Below are 22,623 nucleotides of genomic sequence, written 5' to 3'. Positions count from 1 at the left end.
CAGAAGGCGGACCTTCATTTAAGACAGGAACTATTTGAGCAGTTTATGCTAGTCTGGGGAGAGAGTGTTGTAATAATGTTAATGTGTGAAAAATAATGTGTTTTTCAAACAAACTATTATGACAGCCTGTTCTAGTACACCCCCAAAACAAAATCAAAACTTTGTAAAAGAGCATAATAGGACCCATATAAGTACATCGACCCCCGCCCAAATATAAAGCTATTTTCAAAAGTTCAAAGTAATTTTTTTAAAATTGTTTTGAAAGTTTCTTATGCTCACTAAGGCTGCATTTACAAAAAAAAAATTATATATATAATAAATCTAATATTTTTAAAATTAATTTTATTCCTGTGATGGCAAAGATTAATTTCCAGCAGCCATTACTCAGTCTTCAGTGTCACATGATCCTTCAGAAATCATTCTTATATACTGATTTAAAGCTCAAGAAACATTTCTTATTATCAATGTTAAAAGTAGTTATTTTATATATTTGTGTATATTTTTTGTGGAAAAAATTATACATTTTAAAATAAAACAAACAGCATAAATTTGAAATGAAATATTTTGTAAAATTGTAAATGTCTTTAGTATCTCTTTTGATAAACTAAATAAAAGTAAATCTATCATCAATCCCAATCCATTTTTTCTAATCGTTGCTACATCCCTGCGCAATCAGTCCCCCGGACCAACCTGTGGTTAAGCACTCAAGAGCACAATAGTGATAGAGGACCCTAGTAACATCATGAGAGAAAAAACAGATGGTAGATGACGTTGAATTGAGAAAAACAGTCAGGCATTGTGTTCAACGCTGAATATTTTTATCTTGTCAGACAGGTAAATCCAAAAGAAAGGTGGAAAACCAGTAGAGCAGGTCTTCCTGTTTTTCTACATACCTTTCTAGGACATACTAATTATAAGCCCACTGAGATACAGACAGACACACACACACAGTTTGCTACACAACTAAATTGAGGACAATATCAGGCCTCTGTTTTAAGATGGAGCAGTGCCGGGTGGGATCAGCACTGACTGACATGTGCCTGTACAATTCTGACACATTTTTATGGACTCATCACTGCATTCATAGGAATGTGAAAACGCCTTGAGATCTCACACTTAACATTAACACGTGTGGTCAGCTGACTCATGAACCAGCAGCAGCTAAACATTGCGTTAAGCACAGCTCATCCTAAGTGCAAGCTATTGTCAGAAGTAGGCCAGACATTCATTAGGCAGATTACGTATTCAATATAACTAGACTTACTATGTAATATGAAAAGTTAACACTACTGTCAGACACGGTTACCATTTCTTTAGAAAAAATCTATATGTCAGCTGCTTTTTAATATGAGATCTTGTCATTTAACCTCATCATTGGCACAATTAAATGCTTAAAGATATTGGTAAAAAAAAAAAAAGTTGAAACTTACGAATGTATTTACATTAGAATTAGAATTTTCTTTCATATTTAATGGAACTTAATATTTGAATTTGATTCAACTGGTAGTTTAGGCCCATTCATTGTGAACAAATTGCTCCATTCTCTCTGGTTTGATGGGTGCTTCCCCAACCGTTAGCTTTAGATGTTCAATTGGATTCAAACCCAGACTCAAATAAGGCCACTTAAAGGGATAGTTCACCCAAAAATGATAGCAAATCGCAGACTTATAAGTGCATTATCACCACCTATCTCTCAAATGGACAATTGACACTCCTAATTGAGATTGTAGATTGTAGAGAGTGTCAATAGTCCATTTCAGTGAAAGGTGGTGGTAATGCACTTATAAGTCTGCCATCAACCGTAAAGCAAGATGATGCGTCACACACTGGCTGAAGACGACACAAATCCGCTCAGGACAATTCAGAAGTTGCAGTGAATCAGAGATAAAAAAACCACTATATAAATACTGTTCAATCTCTTGCACAGACCAATTGTTTTGTGTCTTTACACATCAGTGTGTTGTCACGAGCTGCAGGGTTTAATTTGGTTTTGTTTCTGTATGTTTTTTTGACTCTCAAAGCCATAATTCCCATTGACCTACATTATATGACTGACAGACTGCAATGGTTTGAATTAAAAATCTTCATTTGTGTTCTACTGAAGAAACAAAGTCACCTACATCTTGGATACCCTGGGGGTAAGCAGATAAATATAACGTTTTCATTTTTGGGTGAACTATCCCTTTAAGAACACTTTATAGTGTTTTATTTTCATCCATTCTTAAGTGCTTATTGAGGCATATTTTGGTTCATTATCCTGAACCAAACGTGATAGATTTGACAAATTTCTGATTTTATGATGCCATGCACAGGTTCAAGGTATCCAGTGCCAGAGGCAGCCAAAAAGACAACAAAACAAGAGTCTTCTTGCATTTTCTAATATGGAGACCATTTTCATTCAGAGGGTGGCAGGTGGGTGAACTCAACCTGCTATCTTGAATTGTTTTTGTAGATTCTCTTTGTTCTTTCTATACCATTTGCACAATCTTTCATCATAATTTTGAATTCATTTTCTTCCCACTGACATGTCCAGGGACACTGGTTATAGTCTCATAGACCCTAAACGTCTTTATAATATTATACACTGAGCACTTCTCTTAATTTAAACTGGCTGAATGAGTATGGAATACTTACAATAAAGTTTTAAACACTGGTGAAACTATTTAGGGTAGAATCATTAAATCAAATACAGGGCTTGAATTTCGGTGCGGGAATGCGGGGATTGCGCATAATTTAAACCATTCCCGCAAGGTTAGCTTTTATAGTGCGAGAAATTCCCGCACAAATATATTTGCTTCATCTCAGAGCAAATGATTAAAAAATAAATTCACAGATGCGAGAAAAAATATGTCAAATTGTCTAGTCAAATTGTCTTTTATTTTCAAATTTAACTCCTCAATCAGCGCTGGACCGGCATTTTCTGTCTCAGCGCTGAGCTCCTAGACAGTAAACGGCGGAGCCCTGGCTGCTGTAGACAGATCATGTTTCACGCTGTCAATGCAGCGGTCTGCGTTGCGCTGATCTTATTCACACTATCAAGTGTAGGTGCAGCATTCTAACATTTTGAGTCAAAATGAGCTGTTTGTGAAGAAATTATCCGCTTCCAAATTGTCGTTGTAATAACGAAACTGAAACATTAAAAAACATTTTGCTCTTTATGGTGTGCGAGTGATAGAGCGCGGCAGCAACGAACCAACTGATCAGCTTACAGCGTCACAACATTGAATGCTCGGCCGAACAGCTGATCATAGCTGTACAGGGCGCCTTTATTATTTTTCATCTCCATAAATATATCTATAAATATATCTAGTAATAAAGTTAAGGCAAGGGCTAGAAATCAATTAATATTTTGCTGATCCTTCTTGTCGTCATGGAGAGCGCAGTTGGTTGCATGGCAACGACAGACGCCAAAGAGAGTGCAAGCGCTTGTGGAAATGAGACTGCGGCGCGCGCGCCCGAGCTTTCCACTTGTTTGAGCATGTGACTGCGGGTTTCCCCTTGTTTTCTATTCATTATGCGCGGCATATTTCCCGCGCGCACAAACACGGCCACAGACAATTAATTGTTTGGTTAGCGTAGTAGTTTAAATATGGACCGTTGGCTGAAGCGAAAGACAAGTTCGGATGATGCAGATCACGATCCAAAGAAAAAAGTGTCCGACAACGAAAGGCCGACAAGCAGCCAAACCGAAGATCCACAAAGAAATCTTACAGAGGTGAAGCAGTCAAAGGATAAATTTCAAACGAACTGGCTAAAAATTTACCCTTGGCTAGAAATTAACGATGGGATTATGAGCTGCTCAGTTTGTAAGATGTACAGCAGTCCACAATTTACCAGCCAATGCTACAAAACATCTACATTAATTAGACATGCCAATGGAACTGGTCATACAGCAGCTTTAAAAAGAAAGAAAGAAGCAGAAACATCCAAAAATGCTATGGCTAATGCTATCCAAACTGCACAGCTGCAGGGAGAAGAGGAGCTCAAGGGGTTACTTAAAACTGCTTAATTCCTTGCAGAAAATGAACTGGCAAATTCAAAATTTCATAATTTTGTGACATTTATGAAGGAGATGGATTGTCCTTCTTTCAAACATCTAAAGACAGACTCAAGCTATGGAAGCTATCTTAATGGCAAAGCATTGTCAGAAATGCACCAGGCTATTGCAAGTACACTGGTTGATGACATTAATAAGGCTGTCCTAAAAAGTCCAGTGTTTTCCTTAATTCTGGATGAGTCCACAGACATAAGCAACAGCAAACGGCTGATTACCTATGTTCGGTTCATAGAAAACCACAAAATTCAAACAAAATTGTTCAGAAACTCTGAAATTGTGGATGGAAAAGCAGACACAATTGTGGATGATGTGAAACAACTGTTAATAGAGAAGAATTTAGATGGAAGAAAACTTGTAGCAGTTTGTACAGATGGTGCTGCTGTTATGACAGGATGTCGTAATGGAGTTGTTCAAAAACTCAGAGAGGAATACAATTCTGAATTGGTAGGAGTGCACTGTACAGCTCATCGTCTCGCTCTCTCTGCAAGTGATGCAGCCAGATCCGTTGAACAGGTGAAAAAGTTTCAGGAAGATTTAAGAGCAATTTTTGTGTTTTTCAGCAACTCTGCTGTCAGAAGCAACAAGCTTCATGAATTGCAAAGACAACTAGATGAGCAACAACTGAAATTCACCCAGCCCCACACAGTGAGATGGCTGTCAATTCACAGTGCAGTATCGGTGGTATGTAGATCCCTGAAAGCCCTAAGAGATGTTCTGGAACACATGGTTGCCTCCAACAGTCAGGACTCAGGAAAAACCAAAGGGTTATTGATTGCTGTTCGGCAGTTCAACTTTGTGGCACTGTGTCACATGATGAAGGATGTGCTTACACATATAGTGCTTCTTTCTAAGCATTTTCAAAGGGAAGACTTGGACTTTTCCACCGTCCAACCAATGACCCAGGGTACCAAAGAAGCACTGAGACAATTAATAGCTCATCCTGGTCCAGCAGAACAAGAATTCTTCAGCTGTCTTGAGGGAAACAAATTTAAAGGAGACAAACTTTTTGAATTCCATACTCAAAAGCCAGCCTTTGATAACTTGAAGAGCAGGTATGTTGGATCCTTGATTGATGAAATCGACAGAAGATTCCCTGCTGACACAATCAGTCTTCTTTCATGGTTCACCATTTTGGAGCCAAAAAAGGCCACCGCTGCCAAACAGTCTTCAGAGAATTTCAGTCTCTATGGTGTTGAGAAATTAAACAATCTGCTGAAACACTTCTCGTCCAATGTGAAAATGCAGGAAGCTCATCAGGAGTTCACAAACCTGAAGCAAGTCATGGTCTCCTGTGATTCATATTCTTCATTGTCCTTTCAGCAGTTTGCAGAGACTGTGTTAAGTGAACATAGTCAGGTTTTCACTGAAATGGAGAAACTCATTCAGACAGCCATGGTCATACCAGTAGCGAGTGTGTCGTGTGAACGTGGATTCAGCACACAAAACAGGATCAAAACTAAATTCAGAAATTCACTGAATAATACAAGTCTCACAAATCTAATGATCATTTCAGAGCTTGGACCTTCCCTTGAGCAGTTTGACTTCAACAGAGCCATCATCAAATGGAAAGAAATGAAGATGAGGAGACAGATGAGAAACTTAGAATAAGTCACATGAAAAAAAGAAATGGAAAAAAATGACTGAAATACATGAACTGAAATAGACATTAATATATAGCATAGGCCTAGTTTAAACAGAGGTCTTAATGTCAATTTGAAGAGCATGATGTATTTTGTATAAAGTTTTTTTTTTTTTTTTTTTTTTTTTTTTGTTAACTGATTTGAGAACTGGAAATGCACAATTCATGCATACAAATCTGTAGATATTAATAAATGAACATGATTAAATTAGACCGATGCATCAAAAGTTATTCTCCCCCCCATAATCTTTAGATCCCCCCCATGTGACCCATGTAAGGGGGGAATTCCCCCCCAGTTTAAAAAACGAAATTCAGGCCCTGAAATATTTCCTAAGGGTACCAATAATATTCTACAGGCATTTTGGCACATCTACGTATTACAAAAATGATTTCAATTCTTTTCACAGCTTTAAATTCCACTGCAAACGAAACTGTTTGTGTTGATGACAAAATTTTATAATTTAACATTTTTTAGAAATAAAAGGTGCATTAATGGTATTAAATACAAGATAACAGATACCTTACTGCTGAAAACATGCCTTGATAATTTTAACTAGAATTTGACTGGACTCTTTAATCGACAGGAGGATTCCTGATTTAAAAAGCACTTATTAAGATATCTATCAAATATCAAGAGAACTGAATTAAGGAATTCAAGGATATAGCAGATACCTGACATAGAGGGAGCGTTTCTCACTGGTGCGGAGGGAGCCGGAGCCGGAGCTCATGCTGCTGTTCATCATCTGTTCCCTCAAGTCGTGGATCTTGGACTCAAAACGACTGTATTCTGGAAAGAGACAAGGAACACAATCCATCAGCAACTCCTATATTTACAGTGATATTCCAGGCTTTGCTCCAGGTTTTATGAGTGGAGGTGCTTGTTGCACAGGGCAGAAAAGGAAAGCTCTGCAGCTTATTGAGAACTGATTGATGAACTGGAGAACAGATTGATATTAATCATGTATCTGCATGAGCTATACGTTAATATCTGCTGCTAGATAATTTATTATGCAAATTAAGCAGAACATGCACTATTCAGTATAAAGGAATGAAAACCTCCCACAAACGTTGGGATCATAATCATTTTTCACAGTGAACAAGGCTTTTTTGTTTTAGAGAGCAGCACTGAAGCATGATGGCCGATTGTTCAGCGGTCTTTTAATTAAACATGTACACCTCTGCTGCAGTGTGGTCGAGAAACTCATAAGCTTCACAATCAAACTGCACACTAAAATGCTCGGGCAAATAAGGATAATGCATAGCCAAGGAAATACTATAGTTTTCTTATGCACTGGGATTCACCTTGTAAGTCCAATACAAATCATCTATAACAAAGACTTTATGATTTTTAACCTGCTCCATAACCTTCTGAGCTTCCAAAAAACAGAACCTGAGGCAGGAATTCCATGGGATTTTTATGGGAATATGAAAACTCAATGGCAGTAACTCCAAATCTAAAGCTAAATGCAAAATCGAAACTTGGACTTCATTGTCAGCAGGAATTGCGCCTGCAGGGAGCTCTTCTGTAAATGCATTGTCTATCACAAACAGGTTAACAACATGCTGGAATGACAGAGCAAGGTAAAGTAACCTGACACCACCTGCCTGTAACCAGGGGAACACCCCAGCAGAGTGGTCAGCTCGACAAACCTTTAGAAAAACAATCATAGCAAAAAAGAGAAGTTCAACTATATTAGAGAACCTCCGCTATAGAATAAAACTTAGTATTCTAATTAGACATCCGTAGCTTCAAAATACACTGCAATCATCTTGTACAGAATAAAGCAGAAAGTAATTCACCTCACTGGTCGGACACTCTACAGGTTATACAATATATATATGACACATGACACAGCTGGGTCCTCTCAGTCTGTCAGACAGACAGTTAAAAACATTCAAAAGCTAATGCTAAAGCACAAGGTCTTTGTTAAGTGTCACCTGTCAACATAAGATCTGGGAAGAATCTGGGCCAGCTCTGCCTCACACTCACATGGCCTCAATTGCCTTCATTATGTGCAGGGCTTTTATTTTTTGGGGAGTGGGGATTGGCTGCAGGCTGCCTCTTTGTAAATGCAGTTATACAATACTGCAGCCATGTGCTTTCAAGGTGAAATCATGTATAGGGAGGACTAGGTTATGATCAGCACAGCCCTCTCAACAGGCATGCAAGTTAGGATATTAAAGTTTTATTGCCAAGTATGTTTGCACAACAGGGCTCCAGACTTCGACCAAATGGTTACATTTTGCGACCATTTTTTCTGTCGGTGTGACTAATTTTTGTTAGTGGTCGCACCCAACTCATAAGCTCTGCCATTTCTGTTGTAATTGAAAAACATGAAACTGCAAATAAAACAAAAGTAAAACTAAACTGCGCTGGGCAGCTGAAACGTAGCACGGTTTAGTTTCGTTTGCCGTTTGATGTCTCTCAAATGCAACAGACCATTTCTCAGCTTGGACTGCGACACAAACAAACTTGTCCAAACTCATAACAACTTTACTCAGGAGCCAAAGTTGATTTTGCGACACTGATGTTGCACAGTGTTTGAATAAATGATAAGGTTGCTGCGAGATCTAGTAAGAAATTATGCACAGAAGTCTCTGTTATAAACAGCACGGACATACGTCAGGAAACCAGAAGCGGTAATGCTAACTGTAACCATGGTATTGGGGAAGTATTGCAATGCATTACATTGATTAATTTGAGGTTTGTACAACCTATTGAGAGAGAAATTCAAGCACTATCAATGACTTTCAAGCATTTCACACAACTGTTTCCAGCACTTTAAAATGCTGAAATTATTTTTTGAATGTTATTTTTAATGGGATGAACAAAATATACTTTGTGGTAAACAAACAAACATAAATAAAAAATACATCAAATCACAATTATAACCAGCAGACAGTAGCAGAGGAGCACTTATTGGCTTATTAGTCAATCATTTATGCTTTTTCTCTATATTTTGAGAATATAAATTCACTATTATAAAATATCAAATCATCAAGAAATCTGATTTCATCAGAATTGTACTTTTTTTGCGTGTATTGTATGCATGTACAATTTGCTACTCAATCACAGAAATTGGTCAGTTCCATATGAAAAAAGATTAATAATGGTACATTTAATAAGAGTGGACAGTATATATTTTCTGTATATATAAAGTAGATTTTGCACTGATGTTTTGGTGTTCATAAAAGTCAATTTTGTATGCATCTTAACTCAAGCTTAGTGCTTTACTGTCAAATCTGTATAAACAATTAACAAGAAATGAACATGAAATGTTATTAGTAACTGCACATTTAAATGCAAAACAATTGTAATCTATGATTTAATGCTCTTTATTTTGAATTCTCCCACACCCCACCCCCAGCGCCACCAAATCTGCTCCTGGCGCCACAATCTGTAGAACTTAGTGGCGCTGGTGCCACTACTCTCAAATGTTAGTCTGGAGCCCTGCACAAAGAATTTGTTCTTGTGACAGAAGCTTCCAGTTCACATATACAACAACAACACACAGATAATACAAAACAAAGATAAGTGAATGAAACACACACACATATATACACATATATAGTCCTACACACATGAATAAACAAAAAAAATAGACAACGTTTGTATGTACCACAAACAGATTTTCTTTATAGAAATCTGATTATTTTATCTGATTTCTAAATTAATGAGCAATGTGTGGCATCTCAAAATTGAATACGGAAAAACATTTATTATAATAATAAAACAGTATGAAAAAATACATATTCATTTTGTGATTTGCTAAAGACTAGACTTAAGTTATATTAAATAATTAATTTTGTAAGATTATCTTTTAAGTGAGCATTAGACACATACACAACTAAACATGCATTACTGGTCAATATACAACCAACATTCATAAAAAAAAAAAAAAAAAAAAAAAAAAAAATTCAGCCAATAGCCAGTATAGTTCAAACATACTAGCCATCCCTAAAAAAGAACATATAATAGATATTAAAGATCCCTAGAAATAATATTCCTAAAAAAAGAACTAAACTATCTCCAACTTCAATAAACATTTATTTTATTACGCCAAAATCATTTAAAAATGAATGCAAGAGACTGTTGTAATTTTTTTCACACATCTTGAGAGTTGTTTTTGGGGTTTACTTCCTTACAAGTTTTGATTGCTCTTCAGTGTTCCAGTGCATTATTATGTAATGATTAGATAAAACAAAAGATGCAAACTGAAGTAGCAACAAATCTTTGTTTTGTTTTTCTGTATTGTGTGTTACATTTAAATGTATTATCTAAAACAAAACCCAAATGCAGACTGGGGACTTGATTTTACTCACTGGTTGTTGATTGGATCGAGGCAGATCTGAATGAGAGCTTACAGTTGATTTTAAGAAAGGGGCAGCATTTAAGTGGACAAAATTATTGGAGAAGTCTTTCATTTCACTGGCAGACTGATTTATGAAATTCATGAGAAATTACAAGGTCTTTTTTTTTCACAATAGGTTCATAACATGAAATTAGAAAATATATAGTTTAAATTTCCTTTTAATGGTTTAAAATATGTGTATTTTATGTCCATTATTGTGGAATGCTAGGCAAAATAAGAGAATGTGTTGTGAAGGTTTGTCCCTGCTAGACAGAAATATTTCACAGTTCAAGTTCAATCACTGTCCCCTAAGTTAATATATGACATGCGGAGATCAAATTCAAATTTTAACAGAAGCCAGTCTACAAATAGACTCTGTCCCTTTCTTACACACACACACACACACAGAGGGAGAGAGAGAAAGAAGCCATAATGTCTCTCATAGTGCTGTTTCCCACCTAATTCAATAAGCTATTCTGGCACAAATTAATGTGTCACTTCTATTTCTATGTAGACGTAAGAGCCCTTGGGAGGGAGAGCCAGACCATTTATACTCCAGGAGCATCTGACTAAGGAGGAATATGGGGGAGAGCGTGCCGAAACAGATAACTTACACTGCAGCATTCCTGTCATTGCTCACATAGACACCAGAGAATGAACTATGCACTGACACACTAAATATTAGTCACAGTGGCTATTAATGCACTTCAAATCTTGTCATGGACTATAAGTGATTTCCTATCCTCTGGGCCAGTCAAATGTATTCAAGTTTTCTGATTGGCATTTACAGCTAGCAAACAAAATCTCTGACTCTGACACATTATTGGTGTAGAGAAATGATTTGAACATGTGAAATCTTAACAGAGAGCAGCAACACATTTAACATAAATATAGATAACATATAAACAATACTGCAACGTTTTCGTGTTGTAGTTTCCACTGAACTACAAAACGACAGCAACGTTTAACATTTCTTTAGGTAAAGTGAATTCCTGAATGGGCCCGTCCCTGCACCTGTCCTCCTGATCCCTACAGGAAGCTCCATATAATAACGCATTAAACAAACATGACGGCGAAGCGTCAGGCCTCAAAGTGCAAATATCCCGGATCAATTATTATGACTGAACTGAAGTTTAGTTCAAAGGTGAACTACCATACTCTTCATACTGAATGAAAGCACCATATTGCTTATGAGAATATCTAATATGAAGAACTAAATGACTTGCTGCTGTGTTTTGTCGTGTTTACGGTTTAAATATAAAACATTTCTGGCAAATCCTCGAGCAAACAGTTTAACGTTAACATACCTGTGTCGCTCAGCAACACAACACTTCACTGATGAAACACGTTAATAGGCTAGAAACAAGCTTCGAGACGTCAGGCCAACGGTCGAGCAGCTTAATAAGTTGTTTTCATGATTTTGTATTCATCTTTAAACACACTACACTATGGTGAACATGTAAATAGAGCAAAAAGAAATCCATCGTAAAGAAACAGCGACGTTTTCCTTTTCAGCACAGCATATCGAAGCACATAAAGCAACTCTACTGTCAGTTTAACGTATGATAAAGCCATACGCTACTCTGTTTTCCATTCTTCACACAGATATTTCCTGAAAATACTCTATAAATATGAGCTGAGGTGATCTTACCCGGCGGCTGCGGCTAAAGCGCGCTGTGTTCAGCTCAACCTCTCGATGTCCAGCTCACTCGAAAAAACATTTCATGTAACGTAACGTTAAAGTAAGAAAAAAAAATGAATAAACTGACGTTTTCTTTAGTTTCGAACCGACAAGAAAGGTAAATAAATAGTAAAGTTTAATGAAAATGTGTCGGTCTGTCCTGCTTCGCTCCTCCCATTCCTACAGCGGCACCTTCTTCTTTGAAACCGAGTCTCACTCGCGCTCGAGACGCGGGATTTCAACCCGTCCCGCTCACGCGACCAGAGCGCGCTTATTCCATATCTCCACTCTCATAGTGATCTAGCAAATGAAACATAACCCTACGCCAAATAAATAAGCTTTCAACCGGTAAAGTCGGACTATTTCCCTCACTCTGTGGATTTTAGTCCATTTAGTTATTTCCTCCTCATTTTTTCTCTCAGGTTGATCCCTCCCACTAGTTTCATCCCAGTACTTTCATTCAAGCGAAGGAACTTGGGAAGTCCGACTCGTTTGATTGAATCGGTTCTTTTAAACAGTTCATTTCAAAGATCCGGGTTCAGTTATTCTTTTACGTCATCGCACGGCCGCTGGCTCCGAGTTCAGTTTGTTGCAGCCATGATTCAACTTATAAAAATACATTTAGAATCTAAATAGCATTTGCTGCAATTAATTGCTTATCGTGAACCGGTTCAATGATTCTTTAAAAAGATTCGACTCAAATAAGGATTCATTCCAGTGAATTCAGTGCAACTTCAATGGCGGTCATGCTGTTTATCCCATAGACAGTTTATCCATGCATAGTTGTGGATAAAGTTTTATAATTGAACATTTCACTGAGCAGAGTATGTCAAACTAAAATCTACTCCCTTAATTTTACAAAAGCCAACGATCATCAGTCACTGAATATCTTCATTTTCAAATAAGGATTCCTTCTGATAAAACTAGGTGAGGCTAAGTGGTTCACCTTTCTTAAAAGAACATGCAGTAGTATGCCACTGTGATCGAGTGATTACAGAAGAAGGCAAGACACAACAGGTACACATGGGTGTGTAAAGAGAGCGAGAGTAGTTTGGGGTCTTGATGCAATAATCCTACATAATATTTCTTAGTACAAATGTGATCTTTTCTTATAATCACAGTTTAAATGATTTAATTTATTGCTCTTAAATGAATCATTGCATATTTTAAGATCCTATAAAAAGCTAAATTGCATGCATCAGCTCAGATCTCTTCTCATTGCTAATCGTATGCATTGTCCTCTAGGGAGCACAATTTCTTTTGCAGTAACAAACATCATGGATACACACTGAAATAGCCGCTCTACCTTCTGGTCTGTACTGGGCAATGATGGTCACCGTCTGTCCAGCCCTCTTCAATGCAGCAGCAGCCTGCTCATGGGTAGCATTGCGCAGGTTTACACCATTCACCTGGGACAATACCATGGTACCAGATTAAAACAACAATCCCCACACAAATCACATGACATAATGTCAGCTCTAAGATGTCATACCAATTTAAATAGCCGATTGTATTAAGATTCTTTCAATATAATATACACTAAAGTATATACGTTTGGTGTCAGTATGTTTAAAAAAAAAAAAATAATAATAATACTTTTATTCAGCAAGGATGCATTTTATTGATTGAAAGTGGGAGTAAATCAATATTCTTTCTATTCATCAACGAATTCTTAAAAAAATGCTTCATGGTTTCCACAAAAATATTAAGCAACACAGCTGTTTTCAACATTGATGAAAAATGTTTCTTTAAACAGCAAATCAGCATAATAGAATCTTATACATTTCTGAAGGATCGTGTGACACCTAAGACTGGAATAGTGACTGCTAAAAATTCTAAGGAATGAATTACATCTTAAAAAATACCTAAAGATTTTTATTTTGAATTGCAATAATATTTCACAATATTTCTGTTTTTACTGTGTGCTTGATTAAATAAATGCAACCTTGGTGAACATAAGACTATGGAAGAAAAGTTGAAACTGGGAGATAAAATATTGCATTTACCCTTTAATTTATTTTTTATTCCATTGTGGAAATTGGACATTTTACAAGACAATTCTTGTCATTTTAATGTTGTCTATCTTCACTATTTGAACTTGAGTTTCATGGACAGTTACTGACCGACAGGATGCGGTCTCCTCTCCTCAGCTCTCCGCTCAGGTCGGCTGGACCACCTGCCAAGATGAAAGACACGAAGATGCCCTCTCCATCCTCGCCGCCCACAATGTTGAATCCCAAACCTGTGGAACCCTTGTGCAGCAGGATCTTCCGCGGCTCCCTGCGAAGCAGAACGACAGTGTCAAAGATCAAGATGGACTCGGACCACCACAGCAGGAGGGAGAGGATGAATGACAGACATATATTTGCAATAAAAAAGAAAGATATTAGAAAAACCACATTAAGAAGTTTGAGAGTGGGACAGTTTTTAGACATGTTTCAAAAATATTCATAAAGCTTCATTCATCCCAGAATGCAGCACAAACGAATGAAAATTCAGAGGGCAAAGGAACAATAAAAATGTTTCAGTCTAGCCAGAAGGTAAATTATTATTTTGCATTTCGTTTTGCTCCTGTCGTTTACAGAGGGAGGAAATCGAGATGAACAGATTCATGAGAATACACAATGCTCTAGTCACGACTAAAGGAGACTGGCAAACTTTCATCCACAACAAAGCTAAACAGCAAGTGTTCCAGAAATGAGCACTAACACATAAACACCAATAGCTAACACAGTTTCTCACTCTGCACAAAACGCATTCACACATTAAGCCCATCCCTGCCTCGTGCAGGACTGCGGTACTGTTTTAGTAGCCGTGATTCATCTGCAGGCAAACAGTCATTCCAGACTACCCAGATCTGGCACACCAGTAAGACTCAACTACATTTAAGGGACGTCAAAAACCTTTTCCGAATGTACTGCAGAATAATACACAAAAACCAGTTTCCAAAAATGCAAAACACATCCACATTTGTAGTGACAGCTCCCAGCTTTCAGCATGCAGCACGCATGTTTCTCATTAGAATTCTGCACTACCACAGAACTCTCGACATGAACTCTCAACACGAGCCATTCCAGCTCCATTGCCCATGGTACAGCTTCATGATGCTGAAAACAACACTTTTATGTGAGCAGACAAGTTATGCTTTTAGAAAGTGTTTTGTCTATATATGAAATGAATACAATGAACATACAAACTGAATGTGGTGTACTGGAGTGTTAATCAATTTACTGAGAACCTTATGTCCATAAATTTAAAGAAAGTGGTTTTTGTTTATTGCATGACACACTGTAAAACCATGGCCTGCCCAACAGCTCCCTGCCTTCTTCCTCTCTGATGGGTCTCTAGTACACAAAGTTATTTTTTACTTCCTCTCTATTGCTTTATATGCAGTCTATCCTGCTTTAAGTTGACAAATTGCTCACACACACTCATTTTGAACATGTGCTATAACAACTGTGGTTGATTAACTGGAAATACTAGAACAAGTATTTTGAGCATGCAGTGCAGAGGTTGATACTGCACTTTACAAGAATTAAACCTGTTAAAAATAATTCGGAACTGAAAATGATAGCTCCCTTTTAGTTCAAGAATTTCCACAGAAAACTAAATTGAAATGACAGGAGTATACATTTAAATGCAACTGGCAATGGGTTCAAAAGTGTTGTACCACCCTGTCTCTTCCTTTAAACTTTCAAACAAAACTTTGTCAAGCCAATCTTTCATTTTCACGACACATTGATAATGACAATAAATAAATTCCATATTTGCTTCCTTATTTTCAATTTATTTCATATCTGGCATACAACCTGGATTCCAAATGCTTTGTGTATTAAACATTAATGCAATAATATTCATAAGTATTAAAATGAATACAGAGGCATATAAGAATGATTTTATGCTAACTGCATTAATTAAAGGCTATTATTATTAATGTCTAGATCAAACACTTATTAGGTTTAGTAATAAATGTACCTTTTGTACTAAATAAAGTAAATATATGCTTTTATTAATAATATGGGCTGGGAGATTAGTACTAAGAATTTATTTAAAATCATACCAAAGCAAATAAAGGAATGAACAGTGAATATGTTGCTATTGCAGAGCTGTACAATTCAAAGCTTCAAGAAAAGCAAAGATGCAAACAGTCACTCACTCAAACCATTGCCTGGACCTACTGTACCTGTTCATGAGGGTGATGCTTGTCCGGCGTCGTCTCTCTACATTGGACTTTACCATTGGCAAGGAAGACGAGATGTTAACAGTAAACATGGTGCCTGCAGCTAACTACCCGACAGGGTTATGGAAAATATTATCCCAGAACTCCAGACCAGTTGTGAAGTGCTGTACATGTATATGTGGGCTTTCACTAAGTGTAGGGGGAGTGATGGAAAACAGCAGCACATCGCCTGTCACGCTGTCACCCCTTCAGCAACAGGGTAAGACTTAACTCTTACCAAGCCACATCAACAGACTCCTGCTGTCCACCACAATAACACATCCTCAATGCTGACATTATCGATCAGGAATTGACTGGATCATGAAAAGTGTTATAAAAATTAGTCATTCATAAACGAATAATTGTATCTGCATGCGAAACAATGTCTAAGTAGCTATTTATTTGGATATTTGGTTTATGTGGTTTGGTTATTAATTATGGAGTAATTCATTATTATTCAAGTGATGCCAACATCACTTCAGAGCCAGTTAATATTTTGCAATTAAAGATTAGAAAAGACTGTTTTGTTTTCTTTACAATAACCTGCAAAAAACGAATCTGTTAGAATAAGCCCAGAAATAAATAACAAAGTGCAAAAAATGTTAAAACTACTTGTGCTACAAACCAGCGTGTTTGTATTCTGAAAATACATTCAAATTATAGATGAAATACCTGTTTGCAATATCAAGCAGCATAACGAGCTATTTCAGCTAAAAATAGCAAAAGAGATTGACCCCAGAAGCCTCAAACATTCAAGTCACAAATGGCCATGCCTGTTCTTATGTTAAAAACAAGGAAGATATGGCGGATATCAACTTTTGCAAATTGTTTATTGTTGTCACTCCTTCTCCAATAATCTCTGTGGCATATGTGTCACCCCCCCCCCCCCCCAACACCAGCACCCCACCTTTGTGGCACAGTGAAATTTCACAGCTTCATTGAAGGATGACCTCAAGGCTCAGAGGTTTACAGGACTGCAATACCCCAGTGCAGTCTGTCTGCTTCTCTTTCTACTCTAAGTAATTGGCTCTGGTCGGGTGATTAATGGTGGACACTGTGGATACTGTTCTCCGGAAACATGCAGAGACATAATTCTCCCTGGAAAACATGTTCTCTTTGGCAGGATCACAGGCTCATGGCTTTAATGGCTGCTATGGGCTGCTCTCTCTTCCTATTTCTCTCTTTGCTTTCAAAGCTCTGGGTAAAAACGACCGATCTCTTCCTCAGAACACACTACTTAAGTCCCATTTGACTTCATGCCAAGAGACGTTCAAGATATTTCCAGCCTCTCCGAGCAGCTAAGAATAAACCAAGAGTGTCAACAGTTTACAATAAGGTGCTTCACTGAGTAAAGCTGCCAAAAAGTACCCCTGCTTCAATTATATTGAATCCCGTCTGTTATTTACACAGTATAAACCTAATGAAAAATGATGAAATGACTTGACACACATAGTGTTGCTTTATTGACAGTGATGTTGTAAAGATTTAGATTCTAAATTGTCAATCGTACTGAGAAAAATAAGCTTACAGTTTTAACTAATAAACATTGTTGACGTACTAAACTTTAGTTTATACATTACTGTTCAAAAGTTTGGGCCCTTCATGATTTTCTAAATGTTTTAATATTTTAAAGGTTAAAAAAAAAATTTAATCAAATATGCAGTTAAACAGCAATACTGTCAAATATTACCACAATTTAAAACAACTTTTATATTTGAATATTTTTGAAAGAGTAAAATAAATAAATGATTCCTGTAAAAGCAAAGCTCAATCTACATCATCATTGCTCCAGTCTTCAGTGTCACGTGATCATTCACAAATCATTGTTATTTGATAATCTGGTTGTACATATATATATATATATATATATATATATATATATATATATATGTACTTTGTATTTTATGTATTTTTTTTTTTTTTTTGTGGAAACCATGACACATTTCCTTCAGGATCCTTTAACAGGAAGATAAAAAATGCAATATAATTATTTTTTAACATTATAAATGCCTTTTGATCAATTCAGTGCATCTTTGCTGAATAAAAGTAATAATTTCTTTAAACAATTTATTCTGAATTAATTTACTTTATATATGTAATTTATATATCCATTATAATTTGCAGCATCAACCATATACACCAGATAAACTGCAATACACAGCTTTTCAACACTACATCTGCTTACAAATTTAAAAACTGCTTATTAATAGAGGTAAACTAAGGTAACTAATAAAGGTTACTAAGCCCCTAGTGTGAACTTTACCTCCTAAATAAAGACCATACAAATTGCTGATGCACCCCTACCCTGCAGTGCTCCCTGTGCAAACTCTTCTGTCTAATCATTTCTTTCTTTCCCAAAATCCCCAACCTGTATTTATTAGGCTAAATATTCACCCTGTGGTACATGTGGCACCAAGTAATGCACTGATTCAATGCACTGAACGGAAAAACAAACTCCATGAGTCATGCAAGGAAGCCATTTCTTAAAACCATAATCAAACATGGTCATGAATGGCCTGAACTATTTGAAATTTCAGATGGTGTGTTTATACACATATCTATGCCAGTCTACATGTGTGTCCATCATTTGTGAACATGAGTGTGCAAGCAGACTGTCATTAGCCTGTTCGACTGGAGGTACAGCTGACTGTGTTCTGCAATGTGAATGGTGGGTGGGAGATCTCCCCCGAATCTCCATAATGTATTCAAGCTAATAGAGAAGCCAAGAGGACGTTAGTGTGTCCGTAACCGGCATGCTATTGTAGGGGAAGCACAGATGGGCAGAGGGTCTATCAGAGTCTCTCCTTTGACTCAGTCATGTAAACATGCACACACACACACACACACACTGGCAGAATCCTTTAGGAGTGAACTGTGACTGTACACCAACACAAAGTATATATGCCTGTAAACAACTTATATTAGCCTCTAGGGGGACCTCCAGGGGGATTGTGATAAGGTTCAGACTTACTTTGACAGCTTAGTTTGGGACAGCGGAGAGCAAAAAGGGATAATACAACAGTATTTATGTACTTTGGTAGGTGTAGCCCTGTGTAGGTTTAAATATTGTGCTTCATACTGTATACCTGTGTGTGTGTGTGTGTGTGTGTGTGTGTGTATGTGTGTGTGTGCACGCACATGTGTCTCTGTGTGTGTTTGGGCTGCATGTCAAAGGGAGTGTGTGTTCATGTCAGCACATTATGACAGACTGTCTAAGTGTATCTGTGTGTGATGGGCATTGGCAGAGCACCCTGTGTGTGTGTGTGTGTGTTTTGTGGCCTGCTTTCTCCATTCAAATGATTCATGACAGCTTCAGGAATGTGCGCCACTACTCATTTGTAGTCTGACTGCAGAATCAGCCTCTCACTTCCCAATACATTTATGGTAAGAGCAGGCCCGACTGTTTATATTTACACAACTGCAACAGAAGCCAAACGTTCCCGTGTTGGATTCTACTAGCCCAAAATTGTAGGTCCATCTGTTGATAGCACACACTTTGAAATAAACTGCATGATCTGAAGTATCAACAAGTGAGCTGTTGACGAGATATTTGCTAACGTGTAATATGATGGGTGAAGGTTTTGAATGATTAGCCTGGTATATTGTTGAGCCTGTCCTACAGTACAATATGTATGCAAGGATTAAACAATAAGTACTGACACACAGTGGTACGTAAAGTCACAGTACATCACTCAGACTAAGACTTCTTCAGAGAGCAGACACAAAACACCAGGACATTATATGGGCTGGTAAAGGAGGATGGCTGAAACTCACATACTATCTGAGATCGTACATAGGTACAAAATAGGAAGGGTACGAATTGGGGGGAGTCTGGAGGTGTTCAACACCCCAAATGGTTTTTCAAATAAAGTCAGAACAAAAAGCCCGCAGGCTTCTTAAAGCTTCAACAACAGCAGTTTCAACAACCAAAAAAACATAAATAAAAAATAAATAGTGTTGTTAGTCTGAATGCATTTTCCTGAGGAAAGAGTAGGCTAGTTGCGTGCTTTGGGATGAGTATGGGATAATTAGTGGAATTTTTAAGCACTTAAAGATACATCATTATAAAACATTTAATCTTTTGATTAAAATGTCTTTCAGATGTTATGGTAAGAGCAGCAAGACTATTTACTGTAGGTTGTGTAAGATTAAAAGTATAGTCCTGCAAAAAAAAAAAAAAATTCTGCTATAATTTACTCACAAATCACACTTTTTAAGATATTTCAAAAGTCAGTGGGGTACAAACAAAAGTGGACCGATATAAAGAGCAAAAAAAAAAAAAATGAATAATTTGCAAACTGAAAAATGCAGGATTGAAAATATAAAACCCTCGTTCATTTGAGACTCAAAAGGTCTGTTTACACCGAGACAAATATTGGTGTGAAAATCAGGTGCAATAAATATTTAAATTGAATGAATGTTAATGTGTCGGTCCAGACCCCCATGAACATTTGCATGCCATCAATGTGAAAGATTTTCTTCACAGAAAGGTGTTCTGAGAATGTTACATCTGAGAGAGCGACCGAATTCCCACAGGGTTCCTTTGTGACCAATCAATTCCATTACCTTTCCGGTTGTTTTCCAGGAAAGGCTGATTATTTTATAGATTGCACTCATAATTTCTAGCTGGTATTTTAGAACTGATGTATTAAATCAAGACTATATTTGCTGTAGAAATGTCCTTTTGTATGATTTTTACATGTATGAAAAGGACTGAAGAAGTGAGAGACCGTGAGTGACCGTGAGTGAACAGATGAATACATGTACATTTACATAGCGCTTTGTGTCCCAGGATACCAAGGGTAGTTCTGCTTTTGTGTGTCACCTACTGTTAGAAAGTGAATCTGCATTTTCATTTAGCCCATCTGCTGTCTTTTATGAATTAATCTGAACAGACAAATTGCATATGAAGATCGTACCAAATTTTAGTGCCAAATATTCATGTTGGTGTGAATAGGCTTTAAGGATTCTAATACCACAACATTCTCCATCTCCTTCACGCTGTAAAGGTGTACGCAGCTCGGGACAGAAAGCCATTTCGCCTCAAGGCCTTACACGTGTCACGCTTCAGGTTGCACTGAGGAAGGGGGAAGGAGGGTGGCCGCGCAGGGGAATAACTTTCAGGTTAACTAGACTGTGCTAAGCTAAGCCAGGCAGACCGAGAAGCAGTGGTTAGTACCTGCCGGTGTACGGGACCAGGCTTTGACACAGAGCAGGCGGGGCGGGGCTGCAACCCACATCCCCAGACCCCCTGCTGCACAGACGGGGGGAGGGAGGGCTGGTGTCCCCATGAGGTTTGTGGATGGCACTGTAAATGGGCTCGGCCCTATTGGAGGTACAGAAATCACACAGTAAATGGGGCGCTTTCAGACACACAGAGACAGCAGACACAGAGACATACTGTATGAAGACACGTAGGGCACACACATGCACACAGACGGAGACAAAAACACACACATGCAGAAGTGAGGATGCATTCAGCTGGAAGGGTCCGGGCTGACTCACAGGTCCAGAGAGGCTGTGCTCGGAGAGGTGAAACCCATCTCGTGTTCTGGCAACAGTGGCCGTGACTTCAAAACATTTGACCCCATGCCAGAAGCATCTCTTATATCCAGAGTGTTTGTTTGCAGTGTTGGGATTCGTGTTGGAGACTTTATACACCCAGTCATGTTTCGTTAAAGCAATGTTCACAAACAAACCACCACAGAGAGGCATTACAAACCTCGTAGACGTTCTTCAGCCCACTCTCGACACCTACTTAAAATCATTTTTATTTGTTCTATCTTTGCCCAGTTACATCATAAAATGCCAACAGTATCGCCAAAAAGAAATTAAACAACTAAAGCTGAAGAACTGCAGCACAGGTTGTGAGAAAACAATGTCGTTTACTAATCAAATATATATGGACATGCAAGTGTTGTTTTTTGTCATTTGTGCATGAGTGCATCTGAAAAGTGACATTTGAGAGAGTGACAAGGGTTCCCATCCTTTCTGACCAAAACACTTTTCCAGTTATTTTCCTTCAAAATTTGGTTTATGTTTCTTATTAATGAAATTACAGATTGCACTCACAATTTTTAGCTGATTAAATATTTTGGAGGTATTAACGAAACTATATTAGCGGTGAAAATTTCCTTTTGTATGACTTTTCCAGGCCTGGAAATGTAAAAAGAATTCCTTGATATTTGCAGGTTTTCAATGGCCGTGGGAACCCTGGAGTGAAGATGAGAGTGATTGTGAGTGAATAGTTGAGTAAATCAATGACTCTGACCTGGTGAAGTCCTCCTCCCCCAGCATGTGGCGTGGGACTGGGGAGTACCTCGAGGGGGTGGCCTGGGGCGGTGGGTAGACTGGTTTAGGCTCCATGCCTCCCATGTAGGCCATGTTGGAGTTGTGCCCGACGTGGTTGTCCACCATGGTGGGGAAGGCTGGAGGGAGGCCGAGACCAGTAAAGGGGAAAAAAGGCAGATGATTTAACCAGGTAGTTACAGAGGACCAGATCAGATGCGATTGGAACTGTAGATGTGTGTGTAGCACTACAGCGTCATAATACATAGTTTAATTCAACTGTGAAAAGGACAATTTGACATATACAACTTAAAATCACAAAAACATTGCACTGAAGAATGCAGCATTCTAAATCAATCTATAAGGCCTTGGTTTTTGGACATTATC

General features: G+C 37.8%; 1 protein-coding gene across 12 annotated transcripts in view; it reads right to left on the bottom strand.

The window, feature by feature from the left end:
- Positions 1-22,623, bottom strand: part of LOC128027221 (disks large homolog 3) — an 87,220-nt gene that overhangs the window by 9,203 nt on the left and 55,394 nt on the right. For 8 of the 12 annotated variants that reach the window (XM_052614590.1, XM_052614593.1, XM_052614601.1 and 5 more), the window contains 4 exons: positions 22,220-22,394; positions 13,853-14,009; positions 13,036-13,138; positions 6,369-6,483 (listed from right to left, as the gene is read on the bottom strand). In XM_052614590.1, the coding sequence (XP_052470550.1) occupies positions 6,369-6,483; positions 13,036-13,138; positions 13,853-14,009; positions 22,220-22,394 (550 nt within the window). The remainder of the gene's footprint in view (positions 1-6,368; positions 6,484-13,035; positions 13,139-13,852; positions 14,010-22,219; positions 22,395-22,623) is intronic. The other 4 variants (XM_052614591.1, XM_052614599.1, XM_052614600.1 and 1 more) reach the window with 1 other exon arrangement.

This window comes from Carassius gibelio, chromosome A14 (genome assembly GCF_023724105.1).
Source record: "Carassius gibelio isolate Cgi1373 ecotype wild population from Czech Republic chromosome A14, carGib1.2-hapl.c, whole genome shotgun sequence".
Lineage (NCBI taxonomy): Eukaryota > Metazoa > Chordata > Actinopteri > Cypriniformes > Cyprinidae > Carassius > Carassius gibelio.
The sequence above is the reverse complement of the archived record's forward strand: the minus strand, read 5'-3'. Positions and strand labels throughout refer to the sequence as shown.